The following is a 19,104-nucleotide window of genomic DNA, read 5'->3' on the forward strand; positions in this document are numbered from 1 at the left end:
TTGTTGTTGTTGTTGTTGTTTTGTTTTTGTTTCTGAGACAGAGTCTCACTTTATAGCCCAGGCTGGAGTGCAGTGGCATGATCTTGGCTCACTGATGCAGCATCTTTAATAAATGCAGAGGAGATACTGCAGAGGTGACATCCTCTTTATGGAATTACTTTCATCTTGATTCTCTACCTGCTCCTCATTCATCTGCTAACCCCAGGTGTGAAGAAATTTCCCACAGTGTTCAAGTGAGGAGTAAAAAGTTTTCCACCCAACAAGAATCCACCAACAATATTTTGGGGGGCAAATACCAGCCTAGAATAGATTGCTCTTTGACAAGGAGTAAAAATCATCAATAGTAGCATGAGAAATGTGAAAAGATTCTGCATCATAACAACAACATATACACTAAAGAGGTAAAGAGAGAATTTTTAGAAGGCAATTTATTATGAGAAATAATACATTTTTTTTTTTTTTTGAGATGGAGTCTCGCTGTGTCTCCCGGGCTGGATTGCAGTGGCCGGATCTCAGCTCACTGCAAGCTCCGCCCGCCGGGTTTACGCCATTCTCCTGCCTCAGCCTCCCGAGTAGCTGGGACTACAGGCGCCCGCCACCTCGCCCGGCTCGTTTTGTATTTTTTTTTAGTAGAGACGGGGTTTCACCGTGTTAGCCAGGATGATCTCGATCTCCTGACCTCGTGATCCACCCGTCTCAGCCTCCCAAAGTGCTGCAATTACAGGCTTGAGCCACTGCACCCGGCCAAGAAACAATACATTTTAAATACCATTTGCTTTGGCTACTGATGCAATTGAAGAAAATATTAAGTGTTATGAAAACAACAAAATGAAAAGAAAAGAGAATGAAGAGCAAAATTGGCTTTGTAGAAAATCAAATCAGTAGTATAGAACACAGAAGTGCTAAAAAGAGAAGATGCTCTGTTCGGTCTGTATTTCTTCTTACTTCTGTTATTTTCAGTTTATTCCTTTATCATGTTCATTTTTTTTTGGTATAGCCTTAGCATTTTCTTTATTTTTGATACTTTGCTGTAATAGACCAAAATTGCTTGAATTTATTCTCTATGGTGATTTTGAAAGTTTGAATTCTGTTTTTAAAAAATCCCATACGGGGATATTACTAAAATTTATGAAATATATGATTACATTTAATACATGATTAATGTGTAGTTCTATTTTACATCCATACTTAAAGTGAATGTGCATGTGTGTTTATGCATACACACACACACACACACACACACACACACACACACACACACACTTTCTTTCCCAAGAAAGTCTTTGGCTTTACTTTCAACTTTGTGACTTTATTTCCAAATTTCTTATATCTTTCTAATGTCTATTATAACTTTCTGTAATTATGGAAATTTCCTATATTTGCAGTATCTAATACAGTAACCACTAGTCACATGTGCACAAGTGCTTGAAATGTGGCTAGTGTAAATTTAAGATCGTATGAAGAAAGTAGATAACAATATAACTTAAATGACCCAGCTCTGTAGAAGTTACTATATTTCTTTGATAACTCTATTTACAATCCACTGAAGTTTATACAAACACTTCTTCTCTTTTCCTCTGCCAAAATTATAGAGACTGTTTGCTCATATGCTTGCCTTTAGGTTTGTTCAACTCTCTCATCCATCAAGATTTAGCTCAGTTGACTCCTTCCCTGAGAGTTATGCCCTGACTTCACAGGCTGAGGAGTCATTGTCCTTCCTTGTTCTTTCAGTGTATATTGCCTCCTTGCAGTCACGAGTTTTCCTTTATCTTCCAGTGAGATTAACCTTTTTGAGGGCAGCTACTAATAGGGCTTGGTGAATGCTGTTGAGTCATAAGTGACTTCTGACTGCTTAACCTGCAAAACCCTGGCTACCTTTCTGAAGACTTGATGGTCTGAATGGTTAGGGTTCTGAACCATGCAGCAGTCATCTACATGAGGCCATTATTACCTAACCAGGGAGACTCACCTACCATTTTTAGTTAAGGATTGGGATTTTGCTGTCGGCTTTTCCATTTTTTGTGCCACTGGTCTCTGGTGTGCAGAATTCTCTGTCCCAGTTTTCTTTTTTCACCTAGGGCAAGACAACCCCTGCAGGTGGTCCAGAGCATGCAGACCGCCAACCAATCCCAGAAGGAGAGGTATGAGATAGAAACAATGCACTGGCTTCTTTCATTACTTACTTTAGTAGCTGTCAAATAATATTTCTTGTGGGAGTTTATTTAAAGCCTGTGCCCCTAAAATGTGGTCTGGGTAATATTCTTGATGAGTCGTTGGCACAACTCTGTGTTTTTCTATGTGAAATGGCTAACCATGGATGGAAGTAAATCACTAAGAAAAGTCAAAAAAGAATTTTTTAAAAAACTTGATATCATTAAACTTGAAAACTATACTTTTTTTTTTTTTCTTGGAAAGAGAAGCCCACTGTGGATTGTCAAATATAAATGCTTTGATTATGGTTTGGGGTATGTTGAAATTAAGAGCTTCATATGGTTATTTTATGGTTGTAAATGGAGAGCAAGAAAATATATAAAGTGATCTATAGGAACCTTCTTGGAAGGGATGAAAAACATTACATCCACAATGAAAGTGAAGCAGTTTGCATTGTTTTAACTTTATCTGAAGGTTGAGGATTTTAATAACATGTGGTTGTCATAATGATTTAGAAAGGATTTTTATCTTCATAAGTCATCATGAGAGTAAAGAAGTTTGGTTGTGTGGACACACATCCTCTAGAACAGATTTCTCCATCTCACCACTGTTGACATTTTAGATCAGATAATTCTCTGTGGTGGTGACTGTGCTGGGCACTGCATGTCTGGCCTCTACCCGTTAACACCAGTAGCACTTCCCTGTCCTCAGTTGCAACAACAATAAATGTCTCCAGGCATCTCAAAATGTTCCCTGGGGGACAGAACTGTCTGACAGAAAAGCACCATTCTAGAACATTTGTTGAAATATGTGAGGCTGGAAGTTAATAATCTGTAGCATCTGACTGCAGGCCTTGTTCGATCTGCCTTGGGATGCCTTGAGGCCGTTTCCATAAATACTGCTCACAGGAATGCCAGCCACCAAGACAGGTTTCTTGGCAAGCATTCACTGGAGAGACCCGGATTTGGGCCTTGGGTTTTGAAGGCACAGTGAGATGACTTCTTTATAGCCAGGTTGGATTGATTTATTTGTCAGAATAATTAACATTTTAAAAATGTTAGGTGTTTTAAAAATCCAGCAGATTGGAAGAGATACAAAGAAAACTACAAAACACCCTACATCCTACTTTCTAGAAATAACTAGTGTCCATATGTGGTCAATAGCATTCTAAGCATTTTCATACACATACACAAATAGGGTTTTGGATAAGATAAATAAACAGACATAGTGCTATAGAAATGCCATTAGGTGATGCATGTCATTTTAAATTAAAAATATTTAATTTTATGTGAATTTAATAGATGATAAGGAAATGAAATAAAACTGAAGGATTTGCTAAACTTGAGATTAATGTTCAATCACAATAGAATAAATTATTTCCTTAAAGATACCTCTATCACAAAAGGTGAGGAGATTGGCGTTACTACATTTTAAAGTTTCATATTTAAATTTTAGTCAGTGGTACTTGATTTCCCTACAACTTTCTTCCATTCATCTTCCAGATCTATATTAGTTATGTTATTATATATGCTAATTTAATATAGTATATGTTCTGCAACCTAAATTTTCCTGTTATTTATTCAAAGTTTAATGTTTAAATGGATTAAATGCTCACCACCATTCCTTTCACATGACTTATATAATCCTGTTGTAAAAATTTTGAATCATTTCCTAGCTGGTTGGATTTCATCATCACCTTTTTAAAGAAAGGTTCTATTTACTGAGTTTTTCAATTTTTTTTTTAACATTTGAACACCTTGGTGTTGCCTGTACTCTTTTAAAAAATTATTGTGGTAAAGTATATATTATTTAACATTTACCATTGTAACCATTTTTAAGTGTACAGTTTAGTGGCATCAAGTACATTCACATTGTTGTACAACCATCACTACCATCCATCTTTAGAACTTTATTTCCTCTTGCAAAACTGAACCTACTATACCCATTAAATAATAACCCCCTATTCTCTCCTCCCCCAGTCCCTGGCAACCACCATTCTACTTTCTATCTCTATGAATTTGACTACCCTAGGCACTCCATAAGTGGAATCATACAATTTTATCCTTCTGTGTTTGACTTATTTCACTTAGCATAATGTCTTTAAAGTTCATCCATGTTGTAGCCTGTGCCCAAATTTCATTCTTTTCTCCAGCTAAATAATATTCCACTGCATGTATATACCATATTTTGCTTCTCTACTTATTTGTCAGTGAACATTTGGGTTGTCTTCCCCCTTAGGATTTTATGAATACTGCTGTTATCAACAAAGTGGTACAAACATTTGTTTGAGTCCCTGCTTTCAGTTTTTTTGTTTGAGACGTTCTTACTCTGTTGCCCAGGCTGGAGTGCAGTGGCATGATCTCAGCTCACTGCAACCTCTGCCTTCCAGGTTCAAGTGATTCTCGTGCCTCAGCCTCCTGAGTAACTGGGACTACGGTGCCCGCCACCACATCTGGCTAATTTTTGTATTTTTAGTGGAGACAGGGTTTTGCCGTATTGGCCAGGCTGCTCTCGAACTCCTGACCTTAGGTGATCCACCTGCCTTGGCCTCCCAAAGTACTGAGATTACAGGTGTGAGCCACTGCATCTGGCCCCTGCTTTCATTTCTTTTGGGTATGTACACAGCAGTGGAGTTGCTGGATCATATAGTAATACATCAGACTGTTTGAGGAACTACCATAATGTTTTCCACAGTGGCTGCACCATTTTACATTCCCACCAGCAATGAACACATGTTCTAATTTCTTCACATCCTCACTGTATTAGTCTGTTTTCACACTGCTGAAAAAGACATACTCAAGACTGGGTAATTTATAAAGGAAAGAGGTTTAATTGGTTCACAGTTCCACATGTCTGGGGAGGCCTCATACTCATGGCAGAAGACAAAGGAAGAGCAAAGGGACATCTTACATGGTGGCTGGCAAAGGGATTATTTGTGCAGAGGAACTCCCCTTCATAAAACTATCAGATACTGTGAGACTTATTCACTATAATGAGAACAGCAAAAGAAAGGCTTGCCCTCATGATTAAATTACCTCCCCCTGTGTCCCTCCAATGACACGTGGGAATTATGGGAGCTGCAATTTGAGATTTGGGTGGGGACACAGCCAAACCATATCATTTCACCCCTGGCCCCTCCCAAATCTCATGTTCTCACATTTCAAAACCAACCATGCCTTCCCAACAGTCCCCCAAGTCTTAACTCATTTCAGCATTAACTCAAAATTCTACAGTCTAAAGTCTCATCTGAGACAAGGCAAGTCCCTTCTGCCTATGAGCCTGTAAAATCAAAAGCAAGTTAGTTACTCCAAAATACAATGGGGGTACAGGAATTGGGTAAATACACCATTCCAAATGGGAAAAATTGGCCAAAACAAAGTGGCTACAGGCCCCATATGAGTCTGAAACCCAGTCGGGCAGTCAAATCTTAAAGCTCCAAAATGATCTCCTTTGACTCCATCTCTCACATCCAGGTCACACTGATGCAAGATGTGGGCTTCATGGCCTCAGGCAGTTCTGTCCCTGTGGATTTGCAGGGTATAGCCCCTCTCCTGGCTGCTTTCACAGGCTGGCATTGAGTGTTTGCAGCTTTTCCAGGCACACGGTGCAGGCGGTCAGTGGATCTACCATTCTGGGGTCTGGAAGAAGGTGGCCCTCTTCTCACAGTTCCACTAGGCAGCACCCCAGTGGTGACTCTGTGTGGGGCCCGCACCCCAAATTTCCCTTCTTCACTGCCCTAGCAGAGGTTCTCCATGAGGGCTCCACCCCTGCAGCAGACTTTTGCAAGGACATCCAGCTTTTCCGTACATCCTCTGAAATTAGGTGGAGGTTCCCAAAGCTCAATTCTTGACTTCTCTGCACCCACAGGCTCAACACCATGTGGCAGTTGCCAAGGCTTGGGGCTTTCACCCTCTGAAGCCATGGCCCGAGTTGTACCTTGGCCCCTTTTAGCCACAGCTGGAGTGGCTGAGATGCAGGGCACCAAGTCCCTGTACTGCACACAGCACGGGGGCCCTGGGCCCTGGCCCATGAAACCATTTTTTCCTCCTAAGCCTCTGGGCCTGTGATGGGAGGTGCTGCTGCAAAGGTCTGTGACATTCCTTGGAGACATTTTCTCCATTGTCTTGGTGGTTAACATTTGGCTCCTTGTTATTTATGCAAATTTCTGCAGCTGGCTTGAATTTTTCCTCAGAAAATGGGTTTGTCTTTTCTGTCACATCTCAGGCTGCAAATTTTCTGAACTTTTATGCTCTGTTTCCATTTTAAAACTGAATGCTTTTAACAGCACCCAAGTAACCTCTTGAATGCCTTGCTGCTTAGAAATTTCTTCCACCAGATACCCTAAGTCATCTCCCTCAAGTTCAAAATTCCACAAATCTATAGGGCAGGTGCAAAATGCTGCCAGTCTCTTTGCTAAAGCATAGCAAGAGTCACCTTTGCTCTAGTTCCTGACAAGTTCCTCATCTCTGTGAGACCACATCAGCCTGAATTTCATTGTCCATATCATTATCAGCATTTTGGTTAAAGCCATTCAACAAGTCTCTAGGAAGTTCCAAACTGTCCTGTCTTCTTCTGAGCCCTCCAAACTGTTCCAACCTCACATCCACATTTTCAGGTATTTTTATAGCAGAACGTCCCCCTCTATCAGTACCAATTTACTGTATTAGTCCATTTTAATGCTGCTGATAAAGGCATACCCAAGACTGAGTAGTTTATGAAGAAAAAAGGTTTAATTGACTCACAGTTCCACATTGCTAGGGAGGCCTTACAATCATGGTGGAAGAGGAAGGAAGAGCAAAGGGACATCTTACATGGTGGCAGGCAAAGAGAGAATGTGTGCAGGGAATTCCCTTTATAAAACTGTCAGATGTTGTGAGACTTATTCACTATCATGAGAACAGCCCAAGAAAGACCTGCCCTCATGATTAAATTACCTTCCACCTGTTCCCTCCCACAACAGAATGAGAATTATGGGAGCTACAATTCAAGATTTGGTTGGGGACACAGCCAAACCATATCACTCACTAACAGTTAACTTTTTTCCTGTTTGTTTTATAATAGTCATCCTAATGGGTATGAAGTGGTATCTCATTTATGTTTCCCTAATGGGTATGAAGTGGTATTTCATTTGCATTTCCCTAATGATTAGTGATGTTGAACACCTTTTCATCTGCTTATTGACTTTTTATATATCTTCTTTGGATAAATATCTATTCATGTCTTTTGCCCAATTTTTAACTGGGCTATTTCTTTTTTAGTTGTTGCTGAATTGTAAGAGTTCATTATATATTCTGGAGATTAGCCTCTTGTCAGATATATTATTTTCAAATATTTTTCCCATTCTGTGGATTACCTTTTCACTCTGCTCATAGTGTCCTCTCGTGCACAAAGGTTTTAATATTGATGAGGTGCTTTTATTCTTGAATAGGGCTTAGGTAGTTTTAATATTCTTGGGTGATTTTTTTTCTTGTGGGATTTTGTAGGCACTACTTCCTTGTGTTCTGGCATTAGATGTTGCTGTGGAGAAGGCAGACCTTTCCTCTTGCAGGTCACTTGTTTTCACCTCAGAAATTTCATCTCAGAAATTCTTCTGATCCGCATTTTTCCTTTTTTTGTTTTAATTAGAAAAATAGAGAAATAGAAAAGTTCAGAGACTAGTATAATAAACTCGTGTACCCACACCCAGAAGTAACTCATGTTAATATTTTATCATTTTTGAATGGCAGTATTTTTTTTGTTTTTGAGATGGAGTCTCACTGTGTTGCCCAGGCTGGAGTGCAGTGGCATGACCTCTGCTCACTGCAACCTCTGCCTCCCAGGTTTATGCCATTCTCCTGCCTCAGCCTCCCGAGTAGCTGGGACTACAGGCACCTGCCCACCACGCCAAGCTAATTTTTTGTATTTTTAGTAGAGAGGGGGTTTCACCAGGTTAGCCAGGATGGTCTTGATCTCTTGACCTCACGATCCACCCACCTCGCCCTCCCAAAGTGCTGGGATTACAGGCATGAGCCACTGCACCTGGCCAACAATATTTTTTTAAATCGATGTTTTGACATGCACATAGTTTAATAAGTTTCTAGGGTTGGGTTCTAAGAAGAAGATCTGAGATGAAGATTGGTATCCAAGTGATTTATTCCAGTAGAACCCAAAACGGAAATGAGGGAAGTGAAAGACAGGAAGGAGCACAGCAAAGATGGGGTTTGAGGTGAATCTCAGCCATTGCCTATCCCATGGCAGCTCTGGAGGGTAAATTACTCAGAAGAGTTTGTCCTGCCTTAGGGCAAGGGAGCTCGGCCTACATCTAAATTTTGAAATATATTAACATAAAGATGTTTTTCATCCTCTTATCATTTTAGGGCCTGTGGAATCTGCAGTGATATTCCACATTTCATTCTTAAAATTCATTTTTAGGGACTTTTCTCTCTCTTATTCTTTCATAGTCTTGCCAAGGAATTTAATTTTATTAGTCTTTTTTTTATTTGTTGATCCTCTTGCTTATATTTTTGTTTTCCATTTCATAATTGCTCTTCTCATCCTTATTATTTTCTTTCTTCTACTTTCTTTGGGTTGTATGTGTTGTCATTTTTCTATGTCTTGAAATAGTTTAAGATCATTGATTTTTTTTCATCTTTCTTCTTTTCAAATATGTGCATTTAAAACCACAGATCCCCTTCCAAGCATAGCTTTAGCTGCTTTACTCAAGTTTTGGTATGTAATATATTCATCTTCATTCATTAAGAGTATTTTCTAATGTTCATTGTGATTTATTTCTTAACCTATGGAATGTGTTTGGACATTTTCTAGTTTTAAACTTGCTTTTTTGCTTTGTTGTCAGAGAAAAAAACGAATTATTTCAATCCTTTGAATTTTTGAGATTTTTCTATATGGCCCAGATCATGATAAATTATAAACATTTCATAAATACAAAAAATATATATTCTGAGATGGTTAGTTATAGCTTTCTATACAGTTACATAGTTTCAATTTGTAATTTGTTTCCATATTCTATATCATTATTGATTTTTTTCACCTGCTCGATAAATTAATGCTAGTTGTGTTAAAACCTCCCACTATCATTATGGATTTTTCTATTTCTTCTTACAGTCTGTCAGTTTTTGCTTTATATGTTTTGCGGTTATGTTGTTAGGTACCTCCACTTTTAGAATTTGTTCCATCCTAGTGAAATCAAACTTCCCACAGTATGTAGCATCTCTCTGTCTTAAAGTCTACTTTGTCTAATTAGTCTTATGGTATATATTTTTTTCAATCTTTTACTTTTAATCTTTCTGGTCATTATATGTAAGGAATGTCTCTTTTAAACAGAATATAACTGAATTTTTAAATTTTATCCTGACAATCTGTCTTTTAATTGGTGATTTATTCTATTTGGATTTAATGTAATTGATATAATTGATATATTTGCATTTAAATCTTCCATTTTACCATGAGCTTTTAAAATTTATCCATCTGTCTACATTCCTTTTCTCTTCATTTTGCCTTCTTTTGGATTTAATGTGTTTTCTTATTATATCTTTCCCCGTATACATTAATTTGGAATTCATACACTCTTTTCTGTTTTTTTTAGTGGTAACTCTAGAGCTTAAAACATCTATCCTTGACTTATCAAAGTCGAATATTAATTGATTCTTTTATCTTCTTCACTGATGGATACGAGGACCTTAGGATACTTTAAGGCCATTTATCTCTCTTCTGACGCATAGGCTGTCATTGTCAGATATGTTAATTCCATATAAATATTTAAAACTCTACAATCCATTATAATTGCTGTTTTACACAGTTGCTCTTCTTTTAATTTACCCACAGGTTTTACCATTCTTATTTTTGCTCTTCATTTCTTTCATCATCTCCAAGCTTCCTTTAATCTTAAAAACACCATTTAATATTTTCTTTAAGACTGGTCTGCTGAAGATGAATTCTCTTTTTGTCTGACAATCTCTTTATTTTACTTGAATTTCCTGGAGGACATTTTTGCTTTTGTAGTTGTCCTCAATGGCATGGTTGATCTATATTATCTAGCCCACCATTCCTCTCCATCAGACTTTTAAATTTGGCAACCTACAGTTATCTCTTTTCAATCTTACCTGATGTTGTGTTACATATGCTTCATGATAACTAACCCAAGAGCATAGATAATATCCTATTAAATCTTCCATCATGTAAAGTATCTTTATGTTTAAGAATTTATTTTTAACAAAAACAAAGTCAATATGAAACAAAGCTCTCATTGTATTTGAATGTTGCATGTCTCCTGCTGCAATCTGAGAGGACCTGGTTATGATTCTTAGAAAAGAAAAAAACAAGCTACTTGTCTGGTAGATATGAACACTGATTGCATTAATAGGGAAAAATAACCTAGGTATTGTCACGCATGATATTGGTTTGTATGGGAGTTGTCACTGGAGATGTGGCCCATGTGATTCCTTAAATGGTCTCCTGCAGGGCTCATGGTTTCCTGTGTGTTAGTGCTAGCATAGGTACCTTCCAGAATATGATTTTTTTTTTTTTTTTTTTGAGACGGAGTCTCGCTCTGTCACCAGGCTGGAGTGCAGTGGCGTGATCTCGGCTCACTACAACCTCCACCTTCTGGGTTCAATTGATTCTCCTGCCTCAGCCTCCTGAGTAGCTGGGACCACAGGCATGAGCCACCACATCTAGCCAGAATATGATTCTTAAATACACTAATATCTTATGTCTGAAATACTGCAAAGTCCACATGTAGAAAGGGAGTAGAGTTTAGACACTGGGCATTATGGAATGACTTATATTCTTCTTCTGAGGACACACTCTGATCTTAGTGTGCAGTAAAGACAACTAGTCAATTTGTGCTGCTATAATGAAATACCTGAGACTGGGTAATTTGTAAAGAACAAAAATGTATTCTCTCATGTTCTGGAGGCTGGAAAGTCTGAGTTCAAGGCACTGGCAGGTTTGGTGTCTGGTGAGGACTGTTCTCTCTGCTTCCAAGATGGTGCCTTGTTGCCATGTCCTCTAGAAAGCATGAATGCTGTGTCCTCACGTGGTGGAAGGGCAGAAGAGAGGAAACTAAATCTCTCAAGCTCCTTATAAGGTCCCTAAGGGCTCCACCCTCATTACTTAATCACCTCCTAAAGGCCCCACCTCTTAATACTATCACATTGGTGATCAACTTACAACATACAAATTTCCAGGGACACGTTCAGACCATAGCAACAACCAAATGCCCTTTGTTTTATTTTTGAGCTACATGTTGTATGTATGTTTCTTACTTCTGGAAAATAATGATGTTCTATAGCAATACTGTGAAGAATCTTAGTTATAAATATACATGTCTTTTGATTTACCTTTTTTTTGAGATGGAGTCTCACTCTGTCACCCAGGCTGGAGTGTAGTGATGCTGTCTCAGCTCACTGAAGCCTCTGTCTCCCAGGTTCAAGTGATTCTCGTGCCTCAGCCTCCTGAGTAACTGGGACTACAGGTACATACCACCACGCCTGACTAATTTTTGTATTTTTTTAGTAGAGATGGGGTTTCACCATATTGGCCAGGCTGGTCTCGAATTCTTGACCTCAAGTGATCCACCCACCTCAGCCTCCTGAAGTGTTGGGATTACAGGCATGAGCCACCGCACCCGGACTTGATTTACTTTCAAGCTGACAGTCATTTGTCACCAACAACCTCCCAGTTTAATCTACAGAGGCCAGGAAGATAATATCAGTCCTCACAGTGGCTGGATGGGGACTGGGCATATTAGAGGCCACATGCCCTTTTAAAACTTGGATGGCCACACTTAGTTTTAATTATTGCCATGCTGTGTTGTGAATTTTATTTTATATTCTTCTTTTATTTTCCTGAGGTCAGAAATCTAGATTTTTTTTTTTTTTTTTGAGACAGGGTCTCACTCTAGGCCTCAGACATCTACATTTTTATGTGAAATCTTCATGTATTTAAACCTTAACAAATAGTTATTTTTAGGGCCTCGTTTGGCAGAGTATACAATCATTGTTTAAAAAATTGGACCTGCAGGCCAGATTCTTCCCAGAGACTAACAGCTTGCCCCCTTTATCTTAACCATTATCAGGTAAACTGCTCATATTCTGTACATACAGGTGCTGAGAATCCTACCTCAAGGGTGGGCTTGAGGATGCTTGGGAAGCCTGAATGAAATTGACATTTGCCACAAATCACTTAATACAGAAACCTGGGAGTCATTCTAGCATCTCCTTTCTTCCTGTGTCTGGTCAGCTGCCAGTACCTGTTGATTCTAGCACCTTTGAACTTTGCATCTATGCTCTCCTCCTCCAGACACTGGTAAATCTAGTCTAGTCTCTTGTCTCTTGCATGTCAGTGGCCTTCTAGCTGTGCTGTCTGATGTGAGGCTTTACTCCCTCAATCCTTCCCCATACTCCTGCCAGAGTAATTTTTCCAAAATACAATCTGCCTAAGTCACTCCTCTGCTTAAAAATATTCCAGTGAGTCAATAAATTACTGTGCTGGAAAACTTCTCTTTGCCCTCCAGATCCACTTTCCACCCTTCCCTGCCCCGTGCTCCACCCACTGGGAAGCTGGCTTGTATGGACAGCATCAATGGTCTCCCTTGCCCTCTGGCTCTTGGTTGGGTTTGGCCAATAATGAGCACTGCAGGGGGATTGGAGAGAGGGAGGACAGAATTGTGTTTATTTCCCCAGCTCTCTCTTTGTGGGTTGCTGTGGGCTCTGATTCTCAACTGAAGGCCTTAGCTCTGCTCAGGCAGCCCTGTATACACAGCCCCTGCCTGCTCTTGCCCCATCTAGCTTGCAGGGCCAACACAGATCATGAGAATCATCAGATCCACAGAATCTGGCTGGCACCAGCCCCAGGGTGCTGCACCAGGCTTCATGGTTTCCCTGTACCCTGTCCACCACCTTGGTAAATAGCATGTTTTAAAAATGCTTCCCAAGCAGGATTGGCAAGTGTGTTAGTGTCTGTGAAATAATGAAAAATGTTGTGTGCTCAGCATATGTGGTATAAGCAGGAGCCACCAGAGATGAAGCTGGACAAAGGGTAGGATAGGGCACAAACAGCCCAAAGAGGTAGAATGTATGTCCTGAGGAATTAGTGAAGGGCTTTAACGGTGGTAAAATAATTAGGAGCACATTGACTAGGAATGTGTCAACCAAATCCTAGAGGCCATCAACTGTCAGGATAATGAATTTTGGAGCAGTAGAGGGTAGAATGGATTGGAGAAGGGAGACGTGAAACACACAAGGTACGGAGCATTTCTGAATAGTACCTAGCACACAACTTTAGATATATGGGTGTTTAATATATCCTGGTCAGACTGAATTGTTGAGTCTGTGTGACAGCTTGAGTGACATTTTTATGCCGTTTACCCAATTCATATTTTAAAATTTCTTTTGTTAAAGACCTTAAGGTAGTATTAACCTGAAAGAATGTATTTACTGTTAACTAAATCTGGGTCATGTGAGATCTCCTTAAATAACCTTTGTGGTAACAGTGGAATGAACATTTATTTGATGTCTGGGAAGTAATATCCCAGTGGAACTCATTTTATTTTGGGTTGTTTTTAATATGGAGCTGTTAATATAGCATTTCCAATAAGTGACCTTATATGTGAAATCTGTGTTTAATTACTAACATTTTAGCAAGACTAGTAGAACTGTACTATTCATTATAAATCACAGATTTAAGAACTTGTCAGGAAAATATTTTATGATTTGATTTATGCCTGGGGATCCAAGAAAGGCAAGCAGTACTCGAGTCTTTATGAGATGGTGAACATACTTATTCCTACAATATTTTTGACTTTTACCAGCCCTATTATATAATGAGTAAACAATATCTTTTTTGGAATTTTTCATCCAACGTATTCCCCAGCTAGAGCTTTACTTAGGAAAATATGATTTCCTAAGAGATCTTTAAGCCTGATAGTTTGAACTAAACAACACAAAGTGCATATTGCTTCTTTGGAAGTGTTTTCATAGCTTTCCCTTTAGTGTTTTCCTTTTCCCTTTTTTTAAAAAAAGAACTTTTATTGGGTGTTTTATTGTACAAACTATACATGTTTGTCATATAACATTAGAAATTATAGATGATCATAAAAGAAGAAAGTAAAAAGTGTTTGTAATTCCATCACAATTAGAAAACAGAGGTGAGCACAAAATAAGGACTCACATGTAACCTATCATACGGAAGAAGGTGATAGGGATACATGAGGTGCTGCCCGTGCTTCCAGCAGGGTTGGTATGCTCAGTGGAAAGTCTATCCCAGCTCTCCTAACCAAGGTACAAATTGCTCCTGTTTCAGGGTCTCCTCCCTCTGGGCCCTTTGTGTCTGTTGCTCTTGACAACCAAGGATTGCCATTGCCTCACCACAGCCCTTGTCCCTCTCACCTGATGCTCGTTGACTTGTGAGCTACTTGAGGACCAGATCCACACTTGTATTCCCAGGGCACTGAGCACAGAGCCTTGAACTTAGCAAGCTCTTGTTATAGTTTGTGTGAGAAAATGAACGAATGCTTGTGAGTTCATGAGCATCAGTCAGGAATGTGAATTCCTCATGAAAGAACCTAGATAAAATGAAATACTTTTGAAAAGCAGAAGTGTAGCTCTGCTTGCAATATAGAGGGGGAAAAAAGTAAAAGACTTCATAGAGATATCGAAAGAATGTTGTGGTCAAGCAGATCACAGCAGCAGATGTATTTGATCCAAGAGGAGAAATGCTAACTGAGTGATGATAGCTGGGCTGCTGTATTTGACTGGATTCCTGGTCATGAAAGGAAGTGGAGCATCAGTGGGGAAAACACACAGATGTCCATTAGGAAAAAGCAGGCTTTGTCTGGGGTAAGACAGAAAAAGCTTCTGCCTGGGCCCCTTCTTTAAGAAGAAAATAACTTTTATTAGATGTTTTATTGTAAAATCATACATGTTCATTGTATGACATTAGAAATTATAGATGATGGCTGGGTGTAGTGGTTCATGCCTGTAATCGCAGTACTTTGGGAGGCCTAGGTCGGTGGATCACCTGAGGTCAGAAGTTCAATACCAGCTTGGCCGACATGGTGAAACCCTGTCTCTACTAAAATACAAAAATCGGCCAGGTGTGGTGGCACGTGCCTATAATCCTAGCACTTGAGAGGCTGAGGTGGGAGAATCGCTTGAACCTGGGAGGTGGAGGTTGCAGTGAGCCAAGATCGTGCCACTGCACTCCAGCCTGGGTGACAGTGTGAGACTTTGTCTCAAAAAATAAATAAAAGAAATTATAGGTGAGCCTTGGACACACATGGTTCTCAAAGCCACAGTTGTTCACCTGCAAAATGGGGATGGTGATAGCTATCTTAAAGGACTTGTTGAGAAGGTTAGAGAGAAGGTAGAAAAAGTACTGGCAGACAGTACTCATGCTGTGCATTAATAATGATTAACAGTGCCTGCATTATGTAGGACAAAGTTGTTCAGGTCTTCTTCTTCCATGCTCTGCCTCAGATTCTGGCCCCAGACAGGGTCATAGAGTGATATGATATTGATGGACACAAACTTGGATTGGGTCCACATAACAACTTACCATATAAAATAATAACAACATGGTTTAAGTGATTACTTGAGACAACCTAAAGAGATGTTTGAACAGGGGGAATTGGGAGCAGCAGCTATACTCAACTGACAAACACAGACATTCACCTGGGTTACAATCAGGCCAAAGATCGAGCTGATATCAGTCAGCTGTATTTTATTGTCATTAACCTTCAGAACTGGGGCTAACCAATTTGGGGCTGCTATATACCTCTTCTCTCAGGAGGCTTACCACCACCATGCAGCCCAAGAATACAGGTTCCACCCTGCTGGATCCAGTTCCTTCTCATGGCAGATTTCTTCCCTCCCCACAAACCTTTCTGCCTCCTGACATTTGATGACGGTAATTGGTATTATTTCATATTTTTATTGTAACATTAAACTGTGTTCACAGATTCCAAGTCTGATTAGTTGGCTGCTTACTTGGCATTATGGTCGGCTTACTAGTTTAAAAAGCAGAAATATGCATTAATGGAATGCTGTAAGATTAGAGAGCTATGTCCCGCACGTTTATCAGGGACTTGGGTGAAGACATGGAAGCTGCAGAGCTGAGCACAGTGGCTCGTAGATAGGGTGACAGGATCAGGGTTCAAACAGATCTCAACAGGCTGGTATTCTGGGCCAAAACAAACAAGAGGAAATTCAGTAGTGATGAATGTTAACTCTTGCATAAGTACAAATGGAGAGAAGCTGGCTCTCCCATCATTGTTTTGAAAAAGACATTGTGTTTGAAGAAGAAAATCAATTGCTTACCCTTACTGAGATATTCACCAACTGCATTTGTGGAGATGCTGCCTATACTTTATATGTGTTATTTTATTTCAATCTTGTTTGGGTAAAGATTATCATCTCCATTTCACAGATGAATTTTGGAAAGTTTAAGAAACTGAGAGTCAAACAGCTTTTAACCATTATGTGACGCTGTCTCCAGAGCAGATTCCAACAAATGGGCTGGCTGAAAAAGGAAGGATTGGAGGGAGGGAGAGAAGAAGGAAACTTAGGTTTTATCTAAAAAACCTGGATCATAGGTCCAATGTATAGTCTATGTTCTTAGATTCAGTGTTGTATTCTGGGCACTACATTTTAAGACTTAAAATGTGCAAATTTCGATGTATGCCAAGAGAAAACACAGTTGCAAAGGATCTGGGAACATAGAAGGAACTAGGAGACTTTAAGAAAGCTTGAGAAGGGCTCTTCTGTAAAAGAGGATCAAGACTCTGTCCACTGCTCTAGAGGGATGGAAGCTCCAGGGAAGCAGGTTCTGTTTCACTGCAAGGAAGACGACACAAACATACATCTTCAGCAGTGGCCCAAGTGGTGCTTCATTCTGCTTCAGTGGAGTTATTTCTGAATTTGTGTGTTATCATTATACTGCTAGGATCAAAGGGAAGAGAGCATAACTGGGTGGAAATCTGGGATGTTATTGCTATTACTCTCCAGAGAAATAATAACAAGCAAAAGGCAGAAGGGCTGGCTGCTGGAGATGGCATTGGGGTTTCAAAACAAAATCCAACCATCTTCCTGGCTGAGGAGAGGAGAAAAACTCAAGGACCCCTCTTGAGGTGCCATTCGTGCTCTACTTTCTTCAAGGGAAAATATCTTACCTATCCAGTCAGAGAAGCCAAATGCTTCCACTTATAACATGCCTATTTTAGTTATTTTAGAATCAAGATTCTTTTTTTTTTGTAAGTTAAGGTAGAGAAGTTATGGAAGGAAACCTGATTCTAACTGTGAACTGAACGGATGGGATAGTGGGAATAAAACAAATTAAAACGGTATTGCAAAACTCTCAACTTTCATTTAAAATATATATGATGATGTTTTTCAACTTTTCACATTCAACCTTTCGGTATATCGAGTGACAAAATGAAAAATCAATTTCAGCTGTGTATATTTTAAACATTTACCTAAATGATTTGGACTTACCGAACCTAAAAGTCCAGATGAATGTATTAAACTGCTTATTGTATTTTTTGTGAATTAAAACTTTATTTTTTTATTATGTTATAGACAAGACACGGTTATGTTTGGTGACGTTTACTATAGAAAATTGAACTGAACAGTGGTCTAATTAGAACAGTAAATAGTATGGGTTTAATTAGCCCCTATTCCTGATGACAGATTTGATCAGTCACTAGATATTTATCCTTTCCTTTCACTTGACTGTTACTGAAATATTGCCTCTAGTAGGACTGCTTACTGTGCTATAAATAGGTAGCTTGGCAGGAAGCCATAAAGCCCACTGACCAGTGAGACTTGAGTGAAAATTATTGGAAAACCCCCTCTTTGCTTCCAGTCATTATTTCTTCGTTTCACTTTTGAAGGTCCTTTCCACAGATCCCTCTTTTAATTTAATTTTTTTTTCTTTTGGTTAGATGAGGTAACTTGCCTAAGGGCTTAAGGAAACCTGTGCAATATCTAGTTCAGTCACATGCTGCAGTTTATTAGTATGTCACAGTTTCTTTCATAAACTTTGTGTTCTCCAGCTTAGAACTTACCTATTAAATTCTGTCTGACTTGAACTTTTCTGTACACCAAGAATATGTGGTTTTTGTTTGTTTGCTTCCTTGTTTTTAATTAAGGTATGATGTGTTTTATTAAGAAAAGACTACAAAATGCAGAGAAACAGCAATTAAAAAATATGTTAAAGTCACCCAAATCCCTCACATGTAGAGGTAGCAACTATAACATTTTAATTAACCTCTCACTCTTCTCCCTATGCATGTACAAAGTTTACATGTATGAAAAATGGTATAGATTTAATATGATTATCTAATGATTGTCTTTTTTCCCACCCCAATATTTTTAAAATGGAAATTTCAAAAACCATGAAAGTTCAAATAGTAATAAAACTGGCATTTAACAATTTATCATATTCTGGGGGCGACTAGGGAAAATTAAACATTCAGTTGAAGTTCATTTCCTGTCTTTTCCCAACAACATTCGTTCCTAGTCCTACTTCCTCCATTCTTAGAGCTAATATGCTATGTTTCCAGCCTATATACCTCCAGCCTATGTACACGTTCTTTTACTAGTATGTTTTGCATATATATGCCTATGCCTATAGCTTTATCTGTAGAGAAGAGATAGAAAATGATATATGTGTTTTTATTTTAATATAATTAAGCCTATCAGTCTTTTCCTTTATAATTTCTACTTTTATTGCTATATATAGGATAGTCTTTCCTATACAACTATTGGTATAGGTATATACCAAGATTAATCTATTAATCTATAATATTTCTAATAGTTTATAGTTTCAGTATTTTAACATAAATTTCTAATAGGTCTGGAATTTATTTTGGTATGTTCTATGAAGAAGTTATCTATGATTTTTATTTATTTATTTATTTATTTATTTTTTTTATTTTTATTTTTTTTTCTGAGA

The 19,104-nt window shown here is 38.7% G+C and overlaps 1 protein-coding gene across 1 annotated transcript in view; it reads left to right on the plus strand.

Annotated features, from left to right (window-relative positions):
- Positions 1-19,104, plus strand: part of LOC108530148 (ADAMTS-like protein 3) — a gene marked incomplete at its 3' end in the record, with an annotated part of 123,446 nt that overhangs the window by 100,868 nt on the left and 3,474 nt on the right. The window contains exon 4 of the mRNA XM_017872854.1: positions 2,079-2,141. Coding sequence (XP_017728343.1) covers positions 2,079-2,141 — 63 coding nt within the window. The remainder of the gene's footprint in view (positions 1-2,078; positions 2,142-19,104) is intronic.

This window comes from Rhinopithecus bieti, unplaced genomic scaffold (genome assembly GCF_001698545.2).
Source record: "Rhinopithecus bieti isolate Rb0 unplaced genomic scaffold, ASM169854v2 scaffold_8013, whole genome shotgun sequence".
Classification (NCBI taxonomy): Eukaryota; Metazoa; Chordata; class Mammalia; order Primates; family Cercopithecidae; genus Rhinopithecus; species Rhinopithecus bieti.